Source organism: Carcharodon carcharias, chromosome 20, assembly GCF_017639515.1.
Source record: "Carcharodon carcharias isolate sCarCar2 chromosome 20, sCarCar2.pri, whole genome shotgun sequence".
NCBI classification, from domain to species: domain Eukaryota; kingdom Metazoa; phylum Chordata; class Chondrichthyes; order Lamniformes; family Lamnidae; genus Carcharodon; species Carcharodon carcharias.
The window spans coordinates 108392073-108414212 of NC_054486.1; the positions used below are offsets into that span (position 1 = coordinate 108392073).

The 22140-nt window shown below is 48.4% G+C and overlaps 1 protein-coding gene across 1 annotated transcript; it reads right to left on the reverse strand.

Annotated features, from left to right (window-relative positions):
- Positions 1-773: 773 nt before the first annotated feature.
- Positions 774-6474, reverse strand: LOC121292382 (uncharacterized protein C14orf132-like). Its single transcript, XM_041214231.1, has 2 exons — positions 6421-6474; positions 774-998 (listed from the first exon to the last, which is right to left on the reverse strand). Exons 1-2 carry the CDS (start codon positions 6472-6474, stop codon positions 774-776), a joined length of 279 nt encoding a protein of 92 aa, XP_041070165.1.
- Positions 6475-22140: the final 15666 nt, after the last annotated feature.

Sequence of the window (22140 nt, forward strand, 5' to 3'; positions counted from 1 at the left end):
TCCTCAAGAATAACCCACCCTCTCCATCACCTGCTCAGTCATACCCACAGCCATCAAATATACAACAGGAGAGCACCCAGAAACAATGCAGCAGAGGAATGTAACACCAATGTTATCCAACACCAAAAATCCCTGTAATTTACAAAGTAACTCAACCCCAGGCACCCAAACCCTAAAATCCCCACCTTTCTTTGGCACATCCAACCTGACCCTGTTGAGTCATGTCTTCCACCGGCAGCTAGGAAGAATCACCTGATAAGAATTAAGTCGATCTCAATAAAAACCCAATCTGCACTTCCTGACAGGAAGTAATTTCAATCCCACTATTTTTCCCCAAGTCAAGTTTTTAAAAAAGTGTTATATTTCAAAAATAACCCTTTCACAGTTTCTATTTAATTGCTAAAGCAAAGTTTGACACTGCCACCAACTGCATTGACCTTTTGGAATGTGCTGAATACTTGGAGAAACTGAAAATTCCCCTGCTGAATATCAGATGAATATATTGTTGCTTTATACAAGGTTCTTGTCATTAAAAGACAGCAGATCGTAGCTCATCTGATAGAGAGAGGCACTCCCTGCAGATGCAAAGTTGAAGAAACCAGTAGGTTTGGAGCCATTGGTTGTCCGGTGCCCAAGATTGAGTACACATGTGGCATATGGCTTTGGGGTGCCATTAAAACATGCAGACTCATAAGTGATTGAGTTGGCTGCCATATATGTTCCTCCATCTTGTGGGCAGGCTGTCTCCTCAAGTTGTCTGGCCTCTCACCATCCTAAAATGTGAAGGCGTACACAACACCGACCACCACAATGTTCCCGATGGTTGCTATTATCGCAATCCATAACCAGATGGCATCGTTGGAGTTCCGAGCTGGCTCCTCGGGCTGGTTTGGAGCTGAGGCTGCATCATTCACGTTGGTGGATGAATTGAAGAGTGAGAAATCGTTGTTGCATTCATCGATGGCTGAATCCATGAATGCACCTGTCATAACAGGGATCTGTGGGAGTAAGCATAACGCAAAGATATTCAGTGCTATTTTCACAAGGGTTTATCGTGAACTCACTTACAATGAACAAAGGAACATCGGAACATAAGAACAGGAGGAGGCCATTCAGCCCTACTAGCCTGCTCTGCCATTCAGTCACATTATTGTTGAATTGCATTTCAACCCCATTTACAGCTAAGCTATAAATTCCTCGATACTCTGATACAACAGAATCTATCCATCCCAGTCTTGAAAATATCAGTTGACCCTCAGCATCCACAATTTGAGGAAAGAGCTCCAGATTTGTTCAAGTGTCTCCACAGAGGAAATAGATTCCCTCTATTTACCCCATTGAATCCTTTTAACATTTTAATTACCTCAATCAGATCACCTTTTAATGTTCTGCACTTTCACCTTTCAGTCTTCCATATTTATGGGAATGCAAGCCAAGTTTCTGTAACCTGCCATCATAATTCAAGCAATCATAGGAACTTCAAACCAGGATGAGGCTATTCAACCCCCACAGCCTGTTCCACCATTCAGCGACATCATGGCTGATCTATATCGTATCTCTTCTACCTGCTCCAATGTCGTTTTATACCCCGTCTAGCAAAAATCGACTGACCTCAGATTTAAAATGAGTAATTGAGTTAGTTACTGCTTCTCCTGGGAGAGTTCCACAGTTCCAATACCCTTTGTATGATGATGTGTTTCCAAGCCTCACTCCTGTGGCCTGCATCTGCTTGTAACGTTCTGTGCCCTTGTCCTAGATTCTACTGACAGCAGGGAAAGCTTTTCTCTATCCACCTAACAATTCCTTTCAATCAAAATCCAAAAACCTCAATCAAATCACCTTTAACTTTCTATATTCCAGGGAATACAAGCTTACTTTATGTGCTCTCTCCTCATAATCAAATCTTTGGCGCCCTGATAATGTTCTGGTGAATGTGTACTGTACCCCTTCCAAGACCAATTTGTCCTTTCTAAGGTCCCAAGATGGAATCTTGTGGAGGCGACATGGGTCTCAGTCGCTGGCTGGAGAGCTGGGGAGACCCCTGTGTCGCCTCGCCTCTATTTGGGAAGACCTGCCACATCTTGTTTCTCTCAGGCAGTTGGCAGGCTAGCAGTGGGCCTGCCCACAGAATCAACAATCCTGGGGGGGGTGGTGAAGTCCTGCCCACTGAGAGCTACTGGTCAATCAGAGGCCGGCAGCATGGCCACTGGGAGGTGGTGGACACTGCTGGCACAACACCCACCCGATCATCACCGGATCCTAGGCCAAAAGTGAGTGATGACAGGAGCGGGTGTCATGAGGTGGAGCTGGTGGGAGACGGTGGGGGTTGGGGTGGGGGGGGAGGTCAACAGTAAAGGCAGGTGGGTGGCTCTCAGCAAGTCCCTCCCCTCCCCCCTCCTGATGCCTGAACCCTCAAACAGACACTGAGTACCTTTGAACAAGGGAGCCCTGCATGGGTTTGCTTGTCATGCCCCCCACATAGCAAGTCTCCCCTACCCCCACATCCTGTCCTCTACTAGTGGCGACAGGATGAGGACCTTGTGGACATCAGTTAGTGGTGGAGCAGGAAAGCTGTTCACAAACCTTCCCTTCCCCAGACTTAATCAGCACAGGGGCAGGGATATGGCGGGGTCCACACGCGCCATCCTCTCGCCCAATTAAATACCTCAGCCTTCAAACTCACCTCAGGGGAAGGCATTAATTTTGCCCCTTACCTTTGTTTCTCTCTCCACAGAAGCTGCCAGACCTGCTGAGTATTTCCAACATTTTCTGTTTTTATTTGTTGAACAGCCTGCATTTATTTGGTGACTTGAGATTATTAGGAGGCACAGTCAGAAGCTTTGTCAAAGTGGTGAGTTTGCCCGAGAGTCTTGGCGACGCGGGGAGGTTTATGGAATGTTCGCCCAAGATCTAATAAAAATGACCTGGCCTCTGGCGACAGGACTTCAACCCTCCCTGCCTTGCGGCCACCCAGTTTCACGCTGGCTCGGTACTGGCCAGCAGCTTTAGGGACACGCAGTTCCTTCCTTCTACCTGACATGGTCAATGGACTCAAGTGCGACAGACAACCATTGTTCCCTTTTACCTACATACACAGGAGCTGATATTGAGTTATGAACAAGTTGTACTGAAGCCAGTTCCTCTTTCTTACATATGATTATCCAGTACCTTTTAAAAACAATGGACTCAACCTAATGGATGAACCAGCTACTAGTATATCCTTTCTCAGAAGGGCAGTGCCTCTTTTTATGTGATACCTCAGTGATCCTTTATCCTAAACAATTCCGACTTTGCAAAATACTTCTTGAATTCATGTTGACATTTTGAAACAGAGCATGAGTTGCCCCAGAACATGTTTGTAAAATGCATGAGATCATCCACATCCCTCGCACTGAGACATGAAGGATGTTCTGATCCCATCCTTATTTGCAGCAGTTTCCAGAAAAATGTACATGTTTGTTTCCAGATCTTTATGATCTTTGCTGCACAAGATTCTTTGCAAAGTTAACAATTCCTTTCTCTAACTGTAGATTTGCCTCAGGTGCTGATACCTAATGACTGTCTCTATTCATCGATGTGATAAAGAAAGAGCTGTAGCCAACCTATTCCTGTGTGGAATCATTTCCAGCTGTCTTCTGCCTACACAGATTTATTTTGTGTTTTTATGTTAACAGGAAATAACTGGATGTAGATTGTGAAGGCCACTGAAAGAAGGAACTGAGAATTGGGTTTTACTGCACCAGGTTCAACAAGCAATGATCAACATTGGAGTTCAGCTTCTGCACGCATAAGGGACAGATCCAGTAGGGGAAAAGACAAGGCTGGAGCATTCACAACCATCTTCAGCCAGATGGGCCGAATGGATGATCCATCTCGGCCTCCTCCTGAGGTTCCCACTATTTTAGATGCCAGTCTTCAGCCGATTTGATTCACACGACATGTTATCAAGAAATGGCTGAAGGAACGGCCTACTGCAAAGGCTATGGGCCTTGACAACTGTAGTACTAAAGACTTGTGCTCCAGAACCACCCACACCCCTAGCCAAGCTGTTCCAGTGCAGCTACAACACTAGCATCTACCCAGCAATGTGGAAAACTGCCTAGGTATGTCCTGTCCGCAAAAAGCAGGACAAATCTAATCCAGCCAATTACCGCCCCATCAGTAAAGTTATGGAAGGGATTATTAACAGTACTATCAAGCAGCACTTGCTTAGCACTAACCTGCTCACTGATGCTCAGTTTGGGTTCCGCCAGGGCCACTCATCTCTTGACCTCATTACAGCCTTGGTCCTAACATGGACAAAAGAGCTGAGCTCCAGAAATGAGGTGAGATTGACTGTCCTTGACATCAAGCAGCATTTGACCGAGTGTGGCATCAAGGAGCCCCAGCAAAACTGGAGTCAATGGGAATCAGAGGGAAAAAATCTCTGCTGGTTGGAGTCATACCTAGCGCAAAGGAAGATGGTTGTGGTTGGCGGTCAGTCATCTCTGTCCCAGGACATCACTGCAGGAGTTAATCAGCTAGTGTCCTAGGCCTAACCATCTTCAGATGCTTCATCAACGACCTTCCTTCCATCATAAGGTCAGAAGTGGGGATGTTCCCCACTGGTGATGATTGCACAATGTTCAGCACCATTCATGACTCCTCAGATACTGAAGCTGTCCATGTCCAAATGCAGCAAAACCTGGACAATATCCAGGCTTGGGCTGATAAGTGGAAAGTAACCTTCATACCAGGCAATTGCCAGACAATGACCATCTCCAACAGGAGAGGACCCATTCATCTCCCCTTGACATTCAATGGCATTACCATTACCAAATCAACTTTCTGGGGGTTACTATTGACCAGAAACTTAACTGGGCTAGCCACATAAATACTGTGGTTACAAGAGCAGGTCAGAGGCTGGGAATTCTGCGGTGAGTAAATCACCTTCTGTCTCCCCAAAGCCTGTCCACTGTCTACAAGGCACAAGTCAGGAGTGTGATGGAATACTCTCCACTTACCAATAACACTCAAGAAGTGTGACACCATCAGGACAAAGCAGTCTGCTTACTTGGTATCCATTTACCACCTTAAACATTTATTCCCTCCACACCACCGATGCACAGTGTGTACCATCTACAGGATGCACTGCAGCAACTCACCAAGGCTCTTTCGACAGTACCTTCCAAACCCACGACCACTACCATCTAGAAGGACAAGGGCAGCAGACACATGGGGAACACCATCACCTGGAAGTTCCCCTCCAAGCCACTCACCATCCTGACTTGGAAATATATCGGCCATTCCTTCACTGTTGCTGGGTCAAAATCCTGAAGCTCCCTCCCTAACAGCACTGTGGGTGTACCCAAACCACGTGGACTGCAGCGGTTCATAAAGGAGGCTCAGCACCACCTTCTCATGAGCAATAGGATGGACAATAAATGTTGTCCCAGGCCAGCGACCACTCACATCCCATGAAAGAATGAAAAAAAATTGTAGCTTCTAGTTTTCGAATTTCCTACAAAATGAAAATATCTCTACATGTACCCGATGAAACCTTATCTTCATTTTGAAGAGCGTTTTACACTTGCAGATGAGAGCAAAACATTGAAAGATTAATTAATTATAAATGAATCTTAAATATGATGCTTGGTAATTGAATGATGATGGTGCTGGAGGCCGGGGAGTGTCGGTTATGTTGATGCCTTGAATATAGGGGATAAAACTGAATATTCTACCTATGAAGTGGAACATCCTTGAACTAACTTTAACCTTGAAACCTCAATGTAAGTAAAAATCTTCACAGTTACAGACATCAACTTCCATATCAGAAAGGATTTGAGAATTTTGACAATGTACTGAAGCATGTTCTCTCTCAATGCTTTAATGACAGATCACTCAACATCTGGAAACCATTGTCTGGCTAACATCTCTCTTTGCAAATGGAGATGAAGAGTGACCCTATTTCTCGTACTCTGTTTATTGGATTTCAAAAATTTTAGTTGCTAAACCTCCTAAAGGTGGGCAGAGTGTTCTGTGGAATGTAAAACTGACACAGACTAGCTGGACCAAGTAGTTTGTCTTTTCACTAAAAATTCATGTAATCTATGGGGAGTCAGTATTACGAAAAAGACAGCTGTTTCCAGACTGAAACAACTGAGAACAAACCAGTGATAGCTAACACTAATAAGAACCACAAATACTAAATATATAATGAATACACACAAGGAGAAAGTCCATTTTGCGTTAATTATCTTTTGTAAAAATTTCCTTTGTCAGGACATAAACCTGGGCTTATCCAAAACTCTGCTGCCCATGGCCTAATCACAGCAAATGCTATTCTCCAGTCGCCTGACTTCGCTCCCGCTCAAATAACACCTTGATCTTAAAATTTTCTTCCGTGTTTTCAAACCTCTCCATGTTTTTGCCCCTCCTTACCTCTGTAATCTCCTCCAGCCCAATGGCTTTTCGAGGTATCTCCGCTTGTTTCATTCTGGCCTCTTGAGCATCCCCGATTTTGAGCAGTCTGCCTGGCTGTGACTTGCGCTCCCTGTGGCCAAAGCTCTGGAATTCCCTCCCTAAACCTCTGCACTTCTCTCTCCTTAAGATGCTCTTTAAAACCTACCCCTTGATCAAGCTACTGATCAACAGCCTGAATATCACCTTTTGGGCTCAATGTCAAATTGTGCCAAAATTTGCTCCCCACTGTGGAGCACCTTGGGACATTTTACAAGGTGAAAGGTGTGAGGTAAATGTATGTTATTACTGGAGCATAAAAGTTGTCGATGATTTTATGAATATAGTTTCTAGTTCCTGGCTTGTTAATTGCAGTGAGGGTAGATTTGGATGTGGTTCCATGAAATGAGCTGTGGATAATGTTACCCTTTCTGCACTGTATTGTACAAATTCAAAGTCCAGCCCCAGTCAGCATTAACATGCAGTCTCCCTTTTATTGTACAGTACTGCAATGATATTGTCTCAGTTAACCAGGGAGTGGAATGAAAGTCTATTGCCTGATTAAATAGTGTCACTTAGAGAGCCAATTTCAACAAGCTTACAGCTTCAGCATTCAAACTCCACCGCATCAACCCCTGCACCACTTGAATCCTGGTGAAGTGAGATTTCCCAGACAGATTTGGCAATCCGTCATATAAGGGTGACAGTATCTTGGAACATATTGAACACTTTAGAATTCTGTGTCAATCGTACAGCTCAGTACAATGCAACAAATCATCCCTTGGACACAAAAACGATGAGGAGCTTAATGACATCGAGCCAACAATCCACTTGAACTTTTGATCAGAAGATACCAGTTGAACACAAAGTGAGTGAAACAATACATTCAAATTCTGCAAACAGATAAGGAAATTAACCAGGGGGGGAGATAAAGGATACTTTCTTTTTTACACAGTGAGTTGTTATGGTCTGGAATGCATTGCTTGGAAGGGCAGGAGGAAGCAGATTCAATAGTTACTTACAAAAAGGAACTGGATGAAGGCCTGAAGGGAAATCTAAGTTGCAGGGCTATAGGGGAAGAGCGGTGGGGTGAGACTAATTTTGAATGGCCAGCAAAAGCATGATGGGCTGAATGGTCTCCTTCTACGCTGTGAGGGTTTGTGAGTTTGTTCTGCACAACTCCATTTCCATTTATTAATGTTAATTGTTTGGGGACATTGAGAGAATTCCTATGTGCCTGGATACCATCAAAGAATCTTTAACCTGTTAATTGTTTCTGCCTCCTCACTGCTTTTGGCATTTCACTGAATAACAAACTTCAGAGTGCTATGAACAACGTATAATTTTAAGTTGAATTTATATTATACATATATAATATATATTTGCGTGTTAAGCAAGATTCAGTTTCACTTGGGTGTTGTTTATGAACTTTGGTGCCTGGATGTCTGGATAGAGTTGTCATGGAAAGGTTTCAGATCTTTTTGGTTGGTTTGCATACGTACATTTTTAATGAAGTTTTACAGCTCCTGAAGTGAAAGAGATTGATTAAGTAGGGCTGGAAGTTCAGTGGTTTGGGACACTTAAAGATGTAGAAAAAGCTTTAGGCCAGGATATTGAGGTCAGCGAGCGAGGAGTGGGGCCCACTCACCGACATGTAAGATAATGCGGGAAGATGTCAGGTGGAACTCCCGATGTCACCCCGCGCCATTTCCATTTTCAGGTCGGCAGCTGAATCAGCTGTGCGCCCGCCGACCTGTCAATGGCCAATTGAGGCCATTTAAAAAGTAATTCAAGTAGTTATTGGACCTGCCCGTCCGACCTTAGAGTTGGCAGACAGACTGGGAGCCCAGGCGGGCTTCAGAAAAAGCATCAAACCTCATCCACGGGTGGGACGAGGTTTCATGAAGGTTTTAAAAAATTTAATAAAAGTTTGAATAAAAGTGAATGGCGTGTCCCAACTCATGTGACAGTGTCACGTGAGGGGACATGTCAGGGATATTTTATGTATGTGCATTGACCATTTTTGAATTTGGCGCTGATCTCCCTGAGACAGCACTTAGCCTCAGGGAGCTGAGTGCGCTCTTTTTCCCGCATGAGCGACAAAGCGCACTCCCCCCACCTGCACAGGGAGCACATAGCGCTCCCTGGTGGACATCGCTCTGGGCAGGCCTTAATTGGCCCGTCCATGTAAAATGGCAGCGTGCCCCCAATCAGGGGATGCCGATCGGAGGCGCGCCCTCATGCACCCGCTCCTGAACTTCACCCCCGATGGGGGGAAAATTCTTCCCTTAGTGTTGCCTAGCGACAATAATTCAGTGACACAGAGACAGAAAAAGGAGGAGTGGGGAGGGAGGGAGTTCAGTGTGTGTGTGTCAGAGTGAGAAGACAGAGTTTAAGCACTCGGTGAAGTAAAACTACCAGGCTATTGGACAGTAGTTTACTGAATAATCAGCTATAGGACTCGGTAAAATGATCAGTTTAGCAGAGGTGCTACTGGAAGACTGAACTTTGGGAACTTGTTTGTTCTGCAGTTGAAGAAATAGTGAGTTTAGAGTGTGGATTTTGGGAAGAGAAATGAGTTGGGTGAGAAGCAATAAGTGAATGCTCAGGAATTCACTGGAAGCAAACTATTTGCAACTGTGCCACTCCCAGCGAGAAGTCTCTGTGTCAAGTTAGCAGTAACTCTTCACTAGTTTATGTGTCTGTAGAGAATTGTTGAGATAAAGGAATAGTGGGAATTTGAATTGTCTCCTTGTGTTTGTATTACAATCTTTCCAATCTTTTTGTCTAGTGTAATATAGTTCACCTTTCTTGTTTTAATAATGTTTTTTTGTGTGTTAAAAGTTCATCAGCAGACTCCTGTGAATTTGTCCAGTAACTTTCCTCCACAGTTTGTTAAAAAAAAAATTAGGATCTATCAAGCCAGGTTTCACTTTGGGATCGCACGCGCACACACACGCATATACACGCACACACACACACGCCTACACACATACACACACGTGTACACAGACACAGACATACAGAGAATACACATAGACACACACACCATCACAGACACACACAGACAACATGCACCTAGACTCACAGGTACACTCAGACTCAGGCACATGCAAATAGACACACAAATACACACACAAACTCACAAAACACAGACACACAGACAAACACAGCCAAATAGACACAGTGACACACAAACACATACGCACACGCACACACACACTCTCAGACATGAACATAGACAAACACAATTAGACACACTGAGACACATAGAAACAGACAAACACATTCCCCAATATCATGTTTCTTTTCCAATGGGATTATTCGGAGATCCGGGTGTGCCTTTGCTATAGAAGCCTTGTGAAGTTGCCCAGGATCCTGGCAAATGTACAACCGACCGCATGAAAACCTTTTACAAAAATTGATCCCTTGGTCTGGAACTGCACCCCAGAATGGTGCCCACTTACTCTCATTAACAGAATGGGCTGGAATATTGACTGATTTCCCTAATAAACTCCATCTCTCCTGTTGGATAGACCTCCATCTTTATGGCTTTCCAACCATCTCGAAGCAAAGAGCCCCATAATGGGGGTTCCTGCCCTTGGCGCTGCTAGCACTGGATTATTGTGGCCTAGTTTAAGCCAGGTACAAACTCCAACCCAAAATGGAACTGCTGTCTAATACACATCCAGCTCCCGGTGGAGTTTACCAGCATTACGCTTGTCACCCGGTGGAGTATTTCTTTTCTTTATTCCTTCATGGGATATGAGCATTTGGGCCAGTCGGTGTGAAACACGCCCGGTGAAAGGCTTTGCACCGCCAGTGGGGGAAGAGGGCAGGCGCTGACATCACTGCAGACGCTGGTGAGTGCTTCGATAGAGCTGAAAGGCAGACAGCTGCCTGGGAGCTGCAGGCCTCCAAATAATAAAAGAAAGCGTAAAAACTCTGCAAAAGAAGATGTCTATGCAGCGCAATCAAGCACCTGAAAGCAGACCTCCCAAAAAAAAAACAGTCTCCAGATATTTCTTATTATTTTAAATCCTAACAGAGATTTCCATCCTCGGCTGAGGCTTCAAGACAAGAATTTCTGGCCATGACGTTAATATTAATATTGGGTGTTAGCTCTTTCTTGAACATTGAGTTTCTTATCAACGTGACTTATTACCTTAATATGTCTGAAATTATTTTGTGATTGCAAGCTTATGATGATTTTTGCAATCTCTTTTTCGTTTAATCTGTAAAAGCTTTGTGTAGAGGGTTAGATAATGAATTTTGCCTGGATTCATTGAAATGTGCTTCGGGGCTAGTGAAGTGTTTTGTGCAGAGCTGAAAAAAGATAATTTCTGTTTATATAACGCCTTTCATGTCCTCAGGATGTGTGAAAGCACTTTACAGCCCATGAAGTCCTTCCTGAAACAAGGCCACTGTTGTAATGCAGGGAAAGCACAGCAAGATCCCACAAGCAGCAAAAATGATAATGACCCTGTAACATGTTGGTTGATTGGTCAGGACACCAGGGAGGACTCCCCTGCTATTCTTTGTAATAGTGCTGCTGCAGAATAGTTTGCATCCGTCTGAAAGAGGCGGGGGTGGGGGTGGGGGGGTGGGGGGCGCAGGTGGAGGAGGGGGACACAGGAAACTCAGTTTAACATCTCATCCCAGGGAAAGTACCTCTGAAAGCCTCACCCTCTCCCCGACCTGTGATGCCTCAGATCCTCGACTGAAACCATTACTCCGTCTCACTCTGGCCAGTCCCCCTGGTGATAGCCCGAACCACAGCTCTCTCAAGTACGAGGGTTGCAGATTTGAAAGGATATGGTGGACAAACTAGTTTAGCCATTCACCACCAGATCTGGCTGATCCACATAAAACATTATTAAGTCTCGCTCTCATGTAGTTACTGCTCATTATTTCAGGATCATAAAAGTGTGGCTCCTGAATGTGACAACCTTTCCCTGGCACCAGGGAGTCAACATGCCATACAGGACTCACAATGACGCTTATAGAAATACCTGTCTGTACCCCCAGTTGTGGAATCTCGATAATGACTGCATTTCTACTCTTTGCTGTTCCCTCCTGTACAGTTCCTTGCCCATTGCTGCGATGGTCTGGACTACTCTCCTTCGAGGTATCGTCACTCCCAGCAGACTCCAATACTGAGTACTGGTCTGAGAGTTGCACACATCCCAGATACTCCTGCACTTTCTCCCTCTCCCTCCTCACTCTTACTTACTACCACTTCAGCTGTCATAGTTCAGCAATTGCACAGCTGCTTTCACTTCAGCTGTCGTTCCTTAGATTCACATTTCTTTTATCTTGTTTCAGACGTTAGACTTAAATTGTTACACTCAAGCATGCATCAGGTGCCACTCTGCACTTATCACAACTCAGGGTCTCACAACTGCAGGTGTCACAATTCAATAGTCACACGTCAAGTGTCATAATTCACAGCGTGAGAGCTGAAATGTCACACCCGACAAATGACAAAGGATGTGTGTCACGAGTGTGTAACCCAGACTGTAACCCCCAGGAGTGTGGAATCCCCCGGAATGTGGAACCCCCCGGAGTGTGGAATCCCCCGGAGTGTGGAACCCCCGGAATGTGGAACCCCCGATGCTGAGAACCCCCGATGCTCAGTTGAAGGCTGGTGATGAGCCTGTGGAGTCGTCCGTTAGGTGGCAGATGTGGAATGTGCGGGAGGATCTGGCGGAGATCCATGAGGGAATGTGTGTCATGGTCTCCGTGGTGGAGGTGTCCATGTGGAGCATGAGCATTGCATTGACCCTCATGGCCGAGTGCACTGCCTCCTCCATGGAGAGGGTGGCGACTCTCATGGAGAGGCAGCTCCAGGGACAGAATCAAGGGTTCCTGGGGATGCACTTGAACCTGCAAGTCCTCATACAGGCATTGACTTCAGGTGGTCAGTGCCAGTGTGGGAGATGGATGAGGCACCCAGTATCCCAGCTCGGTGCCCGTACATCAATGGTGAGCAGGGAAGTCCAGAGTGACCTGACGTTGGTGCAGGAGCCGCTTGTTGTCTCTGCGGGTTTCTGTCAGGGAGCTCTGGGTAATGGCAGCAGCTCCTCCGCCCCTCTGCCAGTGACCATCACATCTGATGAGGCTGCGATGACTGGGGAGATACCAGCCGTGGCTTTGGCCGCTCCATCCCAGGCAGCGCCAGCACAGGCTTCACTGGCCAGAGGACGACTGCCAAGGTCATCAAGGCCAACAGGACAGCAGAGTGAGCAGCTGCCTCCAATGCTGGTGCTAGCAAGTGGGGGGTCACCTAGATGTAGCACTTGTAAACATAAGTTGAAGGCACCACGAGCACAAGAGAGACAGATCACAGGTGATTTTTTTGTTCATTTTTAACTGTCGTGGTTCTCCCTTTGAGGTTTGCCAGCTCTCTGGACCACATAGGGCCACCCCTGACACTGGAGGACCACCGGGCGTCATTTACACCTGCGTCACACCCACTCTCTGAACTAGGCACCAGCGCAGGTAGCAGCACCTCGGTGGACATTAGAACGGTGGCTAGTATCTCAGTGCACACTACTTTATGTTGAATACCAGAAATGTTTCTGTTAAGATTTTTGAACTGTCAGAATGAGATACATTGTGTTTTTGTTATAATGGCCTGAGTATGGCTTCACCTTTTTGTCTTATTGGTGCGGGGAATGCCTTATGTAATGCTGGACATAGGTGGATCTGAATTTTATTGCACAGGCACTGAATGTTCTTTGAGTTCAAATGAAAGGGTCCTTTCAGATGTCTGAGTTGGAGGCGGCAGGCCCGGCGTGAGTTTGAAGCTGATCTTTGGTAGCCTGGCTGAAGAAGCGTTGGATCAAGGGGTCCCTGGTGTCCCTGCTCCTCTACAGGTTACCGAGGTCTGGCTCTTTGCCCTCAGCGTTCTCCTCACCGTCCTCATCTTCGGACTCACTACTGGACTCATCACCTGTGGCCTGTGCAAGATCCTCTTCCTCCATTTGGTCCCACCTTGCCGGTGCCAGATTGTGGAGAGCGCAGCATGCAACCACTATCAGTGACGCCCACTCTGGGGAGTATTGTAGTGCTCCCCCTGAATGGTCCAGACACTGGAAGCACATCTTGAGAAGAGTTATGACCCTCTCTATCACTGCACCTGTGGAGGCGTGACTCCTATTGTAACACTGCTCAGTCTCTGTTCTTGGATGGTGGAGAGGCATCATGAGGCACCTTCTGAGGGGATAGCCCTTGTCACCCAGGAGCCATCCATCCAGCCGGGCTGGAGCACTGAAGAGCCCCGGCACCTGGGAGTGTCTGAGGATGTAGGCATCGTGGGAGCTGCCTGGGTACCTTGCACAGACTTGTAGAATCAGCATCCTGTGATCACACACTATCTGCACGTTCATGGAGTGGAAGCCCTTCCTGTTGACAAAGGCACCGCCTCACCTGCTGATGCCTTGATGGCCACATGTGTACAGTCTATAGCACCCTGGACACGGGGGAAGCCAGCACCCGCTGCAAAGCATCTGGCTCCCTCAGACTGACTGGCCTCGTCTGTACAGTAAAGAATAAAGGTCAGGACCCGCCTGAACAGAGCTTCTGTCACCAGCTTGACACAACTGTGGACAGCTGATTGGGAGACTCCACACAGATCCCCCTCTGAACCCTGGACAGAGCCGGAGCCATAGAAGTTAAGGGCACTGTGACCTTCAGAGCCACTGGTATGGGATATCCACCCACACAGTCAGGGCTGATCTCAGGGCCAATCCTCTGACAAATGGAGGTCACTGTCTCCCTGGAGAGAGGGAGCCTCCTTCGACATTGCACCTCAGACATATTGAAGTAGCTGCATCGCCGCCTGTAAACCCTGGCAGCAGGATAGTGGCATCTTCTGCAGCCCCTTCCACCTTAGACTTCCTGCTGGCCCTGTGCCCCTTGTGCCTGCGTCTCTCCTCCCACAGGTCCCTCCCCTGGAAGCTGTGTTGGGACATCCGGCCTCCTCTGCCTTCTGCCCCTCTCTTCCTCCTCAGAGGAGGTGCCTCCAGCGGAGACCACAATCCCCATTAGCGGGGAAAGGGAAGGCTGTCTGATACCTGGATGGGTCCAGACGGACTGAATCCTCTGGGGCCTGGCAGACAGCAATGAGTCATGAAATGAAGCCTGGAAATACTAACCATGAAGTCCCGAACAGTGGTGAGGCTGTCAAGTAGCAATAAGCTACCAGCTGCAAACTATCTCCAAAACCCCTACTACTCACACTGGCAATGCTGCTGACCCTCTTTATCGTGCCCCCGGATGAGGTTTGTGAAAACGTTGCCTGACTACCTGCCCGTTTTGCCTGTGCGATGAGCTGGAAATAGACTGGGAAAGGAAAAATCACAGTCAACTGGAATCTTACGGGCCTGAAGTGGCTGATTAATGAATGGCGGGTGGAGCTTCAGCTCCCGTACGAGTGCGCGATGACATTGTGACACTCGCCTGACGCCAATGTGAGCAATTTTACACCCGATTAGGCCGGTGCGCGTCTGCACTCAGAACATAAAATTCTGCTCCCAGAGTGTGAAACCCGGAATGTCAAACCCGGAGTGTCAAACCTGGAGAGTCAAATCCGGAGGGTCAAACCCGGAAAGTCAAACCCGGAGAGTCAAATCCGGAGAGTCAAATCCGGAGTGTCAAGCCCGTAGAGTCAAATCCAGAGAGTCAAATCCGGAGTGTCAAGCCCGGAGAGTCAAATCCAGAGAGTCAAATCCGGAGTGTGAAACCCGGAGTGTCAAACCCGGAGTGTGAAACCTGGAGTGTGAAACCTGGAGTGTGAAACCTGGATTGTCAAAACCCGGAGTATGAAGCCCGGAGTGTGAAACCCGGAGTGTGAAACCCGGAGTGTCAAAACCCAGACTGTGAAACCCAGAGTGTCCAACCCAGAGTGTCAAATCCAGAGTGTGAAACCTGGAGTGTCAAACCCGGAGTGTGAAAACTGGAGTGTGAAACCCGGAGTGTGAAATCCAGAGTGTGAAATCCAGAGTGTGAAACCCGGAGTGTCAAACCCAGAGTGTGAAACCCGGCGTGTGAAACCCGGTGTGTCAAACCCGGAGTGTGAAACCCGGAGTGTGAAACCCGGAGTGTCAAACCCGGAGAGTCAAACCCGGAGAGTCAAATCCAGAGTGTCAAGCCCGGAGAGTCAAATCCAGAGAGTCAAATCCGGGGTGTGAAACCCGGAGTGTCAAACCCGGAGTGTCAAACCCGGAGTGTGAAACCTGGAGTGTGAAACCCGGAGTGTAAAACCTGCAGTGTAAAACCTGGAGTGTGAAACCCGGAGTGTGAAACCTGGATTGTCAAAACCCGGACTTTGAAACCCGAAGTGTGAAACCCGGAGTGTGAAACCCGGAGTGTGAAACCTGGATTGTCAAAACAAGGAGTATGAAACCCGGAGTGTGAAACCTGGAGTGTGAAACCCGGAGTGTGAAAACCAGAGCATGAAACCCGGAGTGTGAAACCTGGAGTGTGAAACCCGGAGTGTAAAACCTGGAGTGTGAAACCTGGATTGTCAAAACCCGGAGTATGAAACCCGGAGTGTGAAACCCGGTGTGTGAAACCTGGAGTGTGAAACCCGGAGTGTGAAACCCAGAACATGAAACCCGGAGAGTGAAACCTGGAGTGTGAAACCCGGAGTGTGAAACCCAGAGTGTCAAACCCAGAGTGTCAAATCCAGAGTGTGAAACCTGGAGTGTCAAACCTGGAGTGTGAAACCCGGAGTGTGAAACCTGGAGTGTCAAACCTGGAGTGTGAAACCCGGAGTGTGAAAGCTGGAGTGTGAAACCCGGAGTGTGAAATCCAGAGTGTGAAACCTGGAGTGTGAAATCCAGAGTGTGAAATCCAGAGTGTGAAACCCGGAGTGTCAAACCCAGAGTGTGAAACCGGGCGTGTGAAACCCGGTGTGTCAAAGACGGAGTGTGAAACCCGGAGTGTGAAACACGGAGTGTGAAACCCGGAGTGTCAAATCCGAAGTGTGAAACCCGGAGTGTGAAAGCCAGTTAGTGAAACCCGGAGTGTGAAACCCGGAGTGTAAAACCTGGAGTGTGAAACCCGGAGTTTCAAACACGGAGTGTGAAAACCGGAGTGTGAAACCTGGATTGTCAAAACACGGAGTATGAAACCCGGAGTGTGAAGCCCGGAGTTTGAAACCCGGAGTGTCAAAACCCAGACTGTGAAACCCAGAGTGTCAAACCCAGTGTCAAATCCAGAGTGTGAAACCTGGAGTGTCAAACCTGGAGTGTGAAACCCGGAGTGTGAAAGCTGGAGTGTGAAACCCGGAGTGTGAAACCCGGAGTGTGAAATCCAGAGTGTGAAACCTGGAGTGTGAAATCCAGAGTGTGAAACCCGGCGTGTGAAACCCGGTGTGTCAAACCCGGAGTGTGAAACCCGGTGTGTCAAACCCGGAGTGTGAAACCCGGAGTGTGAAACCTGGAGTGTGTAACCCGAAGAGTCAAACCCGGAGTGTGAAACCCGGTGTGTCAAACCCGGAGTGTGAAACCCGGAGTGTCAAACCCGGAGTGTCAAACCCGGAGTGTGAAACCCGGTGTGTCAAACCCGGAGTGTCAAACCCAGAGTGTCAAACCCGGAGAGTCAAACCCGGAGAGTCAAATCCGGAGTGTCAAGCCCGGAGAGTCAAATCCGGAGTGTGAAACCTGGGGTGTGAAACCCGGAGTGTAAAACTGCAGTGTAAAACCTGGAGTGTGAAACCCGGAGTGTGAAACCTGGATTGTCAAAACCCGGACTTTGAAACCCGAAGTGTGAAACCCGGAGTGTGAAACCCGGAGTGTGAAACCTGGATTGTCAAAACACGGAGTATGAAACCCGGAGTGTGAAACCTGGAGTGTGAAACCCGGAGTGTGAAACCCAGAGCATGAAACCCGAAGTGTGAAATCTGGATTGTCAAAACACGGAGTATGAAACCCGGAGTGTGAAACCTGGAGTGTGAAACCCGGAGTGTAAAACCTGGAGTGTAAAACCCGGAGTGTGAAACCTGGATTGTCAAAACCCGGAGTGTGAAACCCGGAGTGTGAAACCCAGAGTGTGAAACCCGGAGTGTCAAAACCCAGACTGTGAAACCCAGAGTGTCAAACCCAGAGTGTCAAATCCAGAGTGTGAAACCTGGAGTGTGAAACCCGGAGTGTGAAACCCAGAGCATGAAACCCGGAGTTTGAAACCTGGAGTGTAAACCCGGAGTGTGAAACCTGGAGTGTGAAACCCGGAGTGTGAAACCTGGAGTGTCAAACCTGGAGTGTGAAACCTGGAGTGTGAAACCCGGAGAGTGAAATCCAGAGTGTGAAACCCAGAGTGTGAAACCGGGCGTGTGAAACCCGGTGTGTCAAAGACGGAGTGTGAAATACGGAGTGTGAAACCCAAAGTGTGAAACCCGGAGTGTGAAACCCGGTGTGTCAAATCCGGAGTGTGAAACCCGGAGTGTGAAACACGGAGTGTGAAACCCGGAGTGTGAAAGCCAGTTTGTGAAACCCGGAGTGTGAAAGCCGGAGTGTGAAACCTGGAGTGTAAAACCTGGAGTGTGAAACCCGGAGTTTCAAACACGGAGTGTGAAAACCGGAGTGTGAAACCTGGATTGTCAAAACACGGAGTATGAAACCCGGAGTGTGAAACCTGGAGTGTGAAACCCGGAGTGTGAAACCCGGAGTGTGAGACCTGGAGTGTCAAACCTGGAGTGTGAAACCCGGAGTGTGAAAGCTGGAGTGTGAAACCCGGAGTGTGAAAGCTGGAGTGTGAAACCCGGAGTGTGAAATCCAGAGTGTGAAACCCGGAGTGTCAAATCCGAAGTGTCAAACCCGGATTGTGAAACACGGAGTGTGAAACCCGAAGTGTGAAACCCGGAGTGTGAAACCTGGAGTGTCAAATCCGTAATGTGAAACCCGGAGTGTGAAATCCGGAGTGTCAAAAGGGGAGTCTGAAACCCGTAGTGTGAAATACGGAGTGTGAAACCCGGAGTGTGAATCCTGGAGTGTGAATCCTGGAGTGTCAAATCCGGAGTGTGAAACCTGGAGAGTGAAACACGGAGTGTCAAAACCGGAGTGTGAAACCAGGAGTGTGAAACCCGGAGAGTCAGACCCAGAGTGTGAAAGCTGGAGTGCGAAACCCGGAGTGTGAAACCTGGAGTGTGGAACCCAGAGCGTGGAACCCAGAGTGTGAAACACGGAGTGTGAAACCCGGAGTGTGAAACCCGGACTTTCAAACCCGGAGTGTGAAACCTGGAGTGTCCAAACCTGAGTGTGAAACCCAGAGTGTGAAACCCGGTGTGTGAAACCTGGAGTGTGAAACCCGGAGTGTGAAACCCGGAGTGTGAAACCCAGAGTGTCAAGCCTGGAGCGTGAAACCCGGAGTGTGAAACCCGGAGAGTCAAAACCGGTTTGTGAAACCCGTAGTGTGAAACCCTGTGTGTGAAACCCGGTGTGTCAAACCTGGAGTGTGAAACCCGGAGTGTGAAACCTGGAGTGTCAGACCTGGATTGTGAAACCCGGAGTGTGAAACCTGCAGTGTGAAACACGGAGTGACAAATCCGGAGTGTGAAACCCGGTGTGCGAAACCCGGAGAGTCAAACCTGGAGTGTGAAACCCGGAGTGTGAAACATGGAGTGTCAAACCCGAAGTGTCAAACCCGGAGTGTGAAATCTGGAGTGTTAAAACCAGAGTGTGAAACCCGGAGAGTCAAACCCAGAGTGTGAAAGCAGGAGTGCGAAACCCGGAGATTCAAACCTGGAGTGTGAAACCTGGTGTGACAAAACCGGAGTGTCAAACATGGAGTGTGAAACCCGGAGTGTGAAACCCGGAGAGTCAAATTCGTATTGTGCAACCTGTAGTGTGAATCCCGGAGTGTCAAACCCGGAGTGTGAAACCCGGAGTGTGAAACCCGGAGTGTGAAACCTGGAGTGTCAAACCCGGAGTGTGAAACAGGGAGTGTGAAACCCGGAGTGTCAAAACCGGAGTGTCAAACCTGGAGAGTCATATCCGGAGTGTGAAACCCGGAGTGTGAAACCTGGAGTGCTAAAACAAGAGTGCGAAACCCGGAGTGTGAAACAAGGAGTGTGAAACCCGGAGTGTGAAACAAGGAGTGTGAAAAACGGAGTGTCAAACCTGGAGTGTGAAACCCTGAGTGTGAAACCCGGAGAGTCAAAACCGGTTTGTGAAACCCGGAATGTGAAACCCGGAGTGTGAAACCCGGAGTGTCAAACCTGGAGTGTGAAACGCGGAGTGTGAAACCCGGAGAGTCAAACCTGGAGTGTGAAACCCGGAGTGTGAAACCCGGAGTGTGATAACTGGAGTGTGAAACCCGGAGTGTAAAACCTGGAGTGTGAAACCCGGAGTGTGAAACCCGGAGTGTGAAACCCGGAGTGTGAAACCTGGAGTGTCCAACCCTGAGTGTGAAACCCAGAGTGTGAAACCCGGTGTGTGAAACCTGGAGTGTGAAACCCGGATTGTGAAACCCGGAGTGTGAAACCCAGAGTGTCAAGCCTGGAGCGTGATACCCGGAGTGTGAAACCCGGAGAGTCAAAACCGGTTTGTGAAACCTGTAGTGTGAAACCCTGAGTTTGAAACCCGGTGTGTCAAACCCGGAGTGTGAAACCCGGAGTGTGAAACCCGGAGTGTCAGACCTGGATTGTGAAACCCGGAGTGTGAAACCTGCAGTGTGAAACACGGAGTGACAAATCCGGAGTGTGAAACCCGGAGTGCGAAACCCGGAGAGTCAAACCTGGAGTGTGAAACCCGGAGTGTCAGACCTGGATTGTGAAACCCGGAGTGTGAAACCTGCAGTGTGAAACACGGAGTGACAAATCCGGAGTGTGAAACCCGGAGTGCGAAACCCGGAGAGTCAAACCTGGAGTGTGAAACCCGGAGTGTGAAACCCGGAGTGTGAAACCTGGAGTGTCAAATCCGGAGTGTGAAACAGGGAGTGTGAAACACGGAGTGTCAAAACCGGAGTGTCAAACCTGGAGAGTCATATCCGGAGTGTGAAATCCGGAGTGTGAAAGCTGGAGTGTCAAACCTGGAGAGTCATATCCGGAGTGTGAAACCCGGAGTGTGAAACCTGGAGTGCTAAAACAAGAGTGCGAAACCCGGAGTGTGAAACAAGGAGTGTGAAACCCGGAGTGTGAAACAAGGAGTGTGAAAAACGGAGTGTCAAACCTGGAGTGTGAAACCCTGAGTGTGAAACCCGGAGAGTCAAAACCGGTTTGTGAAACCCGGAATGTGAAACCCGGAGTGTGAAACCCGGAGTGTCAAACCTGGAGTGTGAAACGCGGAGTGTGAAACCCGGAGAGTCAAACCTGGAGTGTGAAACCCGGAGTGTGAAACCCGGAGTGTGATAACTGGAGTGTGAAACCTGGAGTGTAAAACCTGGATTGTCAAAACCCGGAGTATGAAACCCGGAGTGTGAAACCCAGAGTGTGAAACCCGGAGTGTAAAACCTGGAGTGTGAAACCCGGAGTGTGAAACCCGGAGTGTGAAACCCGGAGTGTGAAACCTGGAGTGTCCAACCCTGAGTGTGAAACCCAGAGTGTGAAACCCGGTGTGTGAAACCTGGAGTGTGAAACCCGGATTGTGAAACCCGGAGTGTGAAACCCAGAGTGTCAAGCCTGGAGCGTGATACCCGGAGTGTGAAACCCGGAGAGTCAAAACCGGTTTGTGAAACCCGTAGTGTGAAACCCTGAGTTTGAAACCCGGTGTGTCAAACCTGGAGTGTGAAACCCGGAGTGTGAAACCCGGAGTGTCAGACCTGGATTGTGAAACCCGGAGTGTGAAACCTGCAGTGTGAAACACGGAGTGACAAATCCGGAGTGTGAAACCCGGAGTGCGAAACCCGGAGAGTCAAACCTGGAGTGTGAAACCCGGAGTGTCAGACCTGGATTGTGAAACCCGGAGTGTGAAACCTGCAGTGTGAAACACGGAGTGACAAATCCGGAGTGTGAAACCCGGAGTGCGAAACCCGGAGAGTCAAACCTGGAGTGTGAAACCCGGAGTGTGAAACATGGAGTGTCAAACCCGAAGTGTCAAACCCGGAGTGTGAAATCTGGGGTGTTAAAACCAGAGTGTGAAACCCGGAGAGTCAAACCCAGAGTGTGAAAGCCGGAGTGCGAAACCCAGAGATTCAAACCTGGAGTGTGAAACCTGGCGTGACAAAACCGGAGTGTCAAAAATGGAGTGTGAAACCCGGAGTGTGAAACCCGGAGAGTCAAATTCGTATTGTGCAACCTGTAGTGTGAATCCCGGAGTGTGAAACCCGGAGTGTGAAACCCGGAGTGTGAAACCTGGAGTCTCAAACCCAGAGTGTGAAACCCAGAGTGTGAAACCCGGAGTTTGAAACCCGGAGTGTGAAACATGGAGTGTGAAACCCGGAGTGTGAAACATGGAGTGTCAAACCTGAAGTGTCAAACCCGGAGTGTGAAATCTGGGGTGTTAAAACCAGAGTGTGAAACCCGGAGAGTCAAACCCAGAGTGTGAAAGCCGGAGTGCGAAACCCAGAGATTCAAACCTGGAGTGTGAAACCTGGCGTGACAAAACCGGAGTGTCAAAAATGGAGTGTGAAACCCGGAGTGTGAAACCCGGAGAGTCAAATTCGTATTGTGCAACCTGTAGTGTGAATCCCGGAGTGTGAAACCCGGAGTGTGAAACCCGGAGTGTGAAACCTGGAGTCTCAAACCCAGAGTGTGAAACC

Coding starts and splice junctions, on each gene's coding strand:
- LOC121292382 (XM_041214231.1), bottom strand. CDS start 6,474: ATGAAACAAGCGGAGATACCTCGAAAAGCCATTGGGCTGGAGGAGATT. Junction 999..6,420: donor GGCTGGAGGAGATTACAGAG/GTAAGGAGGGGC, acceptor TTACTCCCACAG/ATCCCTGTTATGACAGGTGC.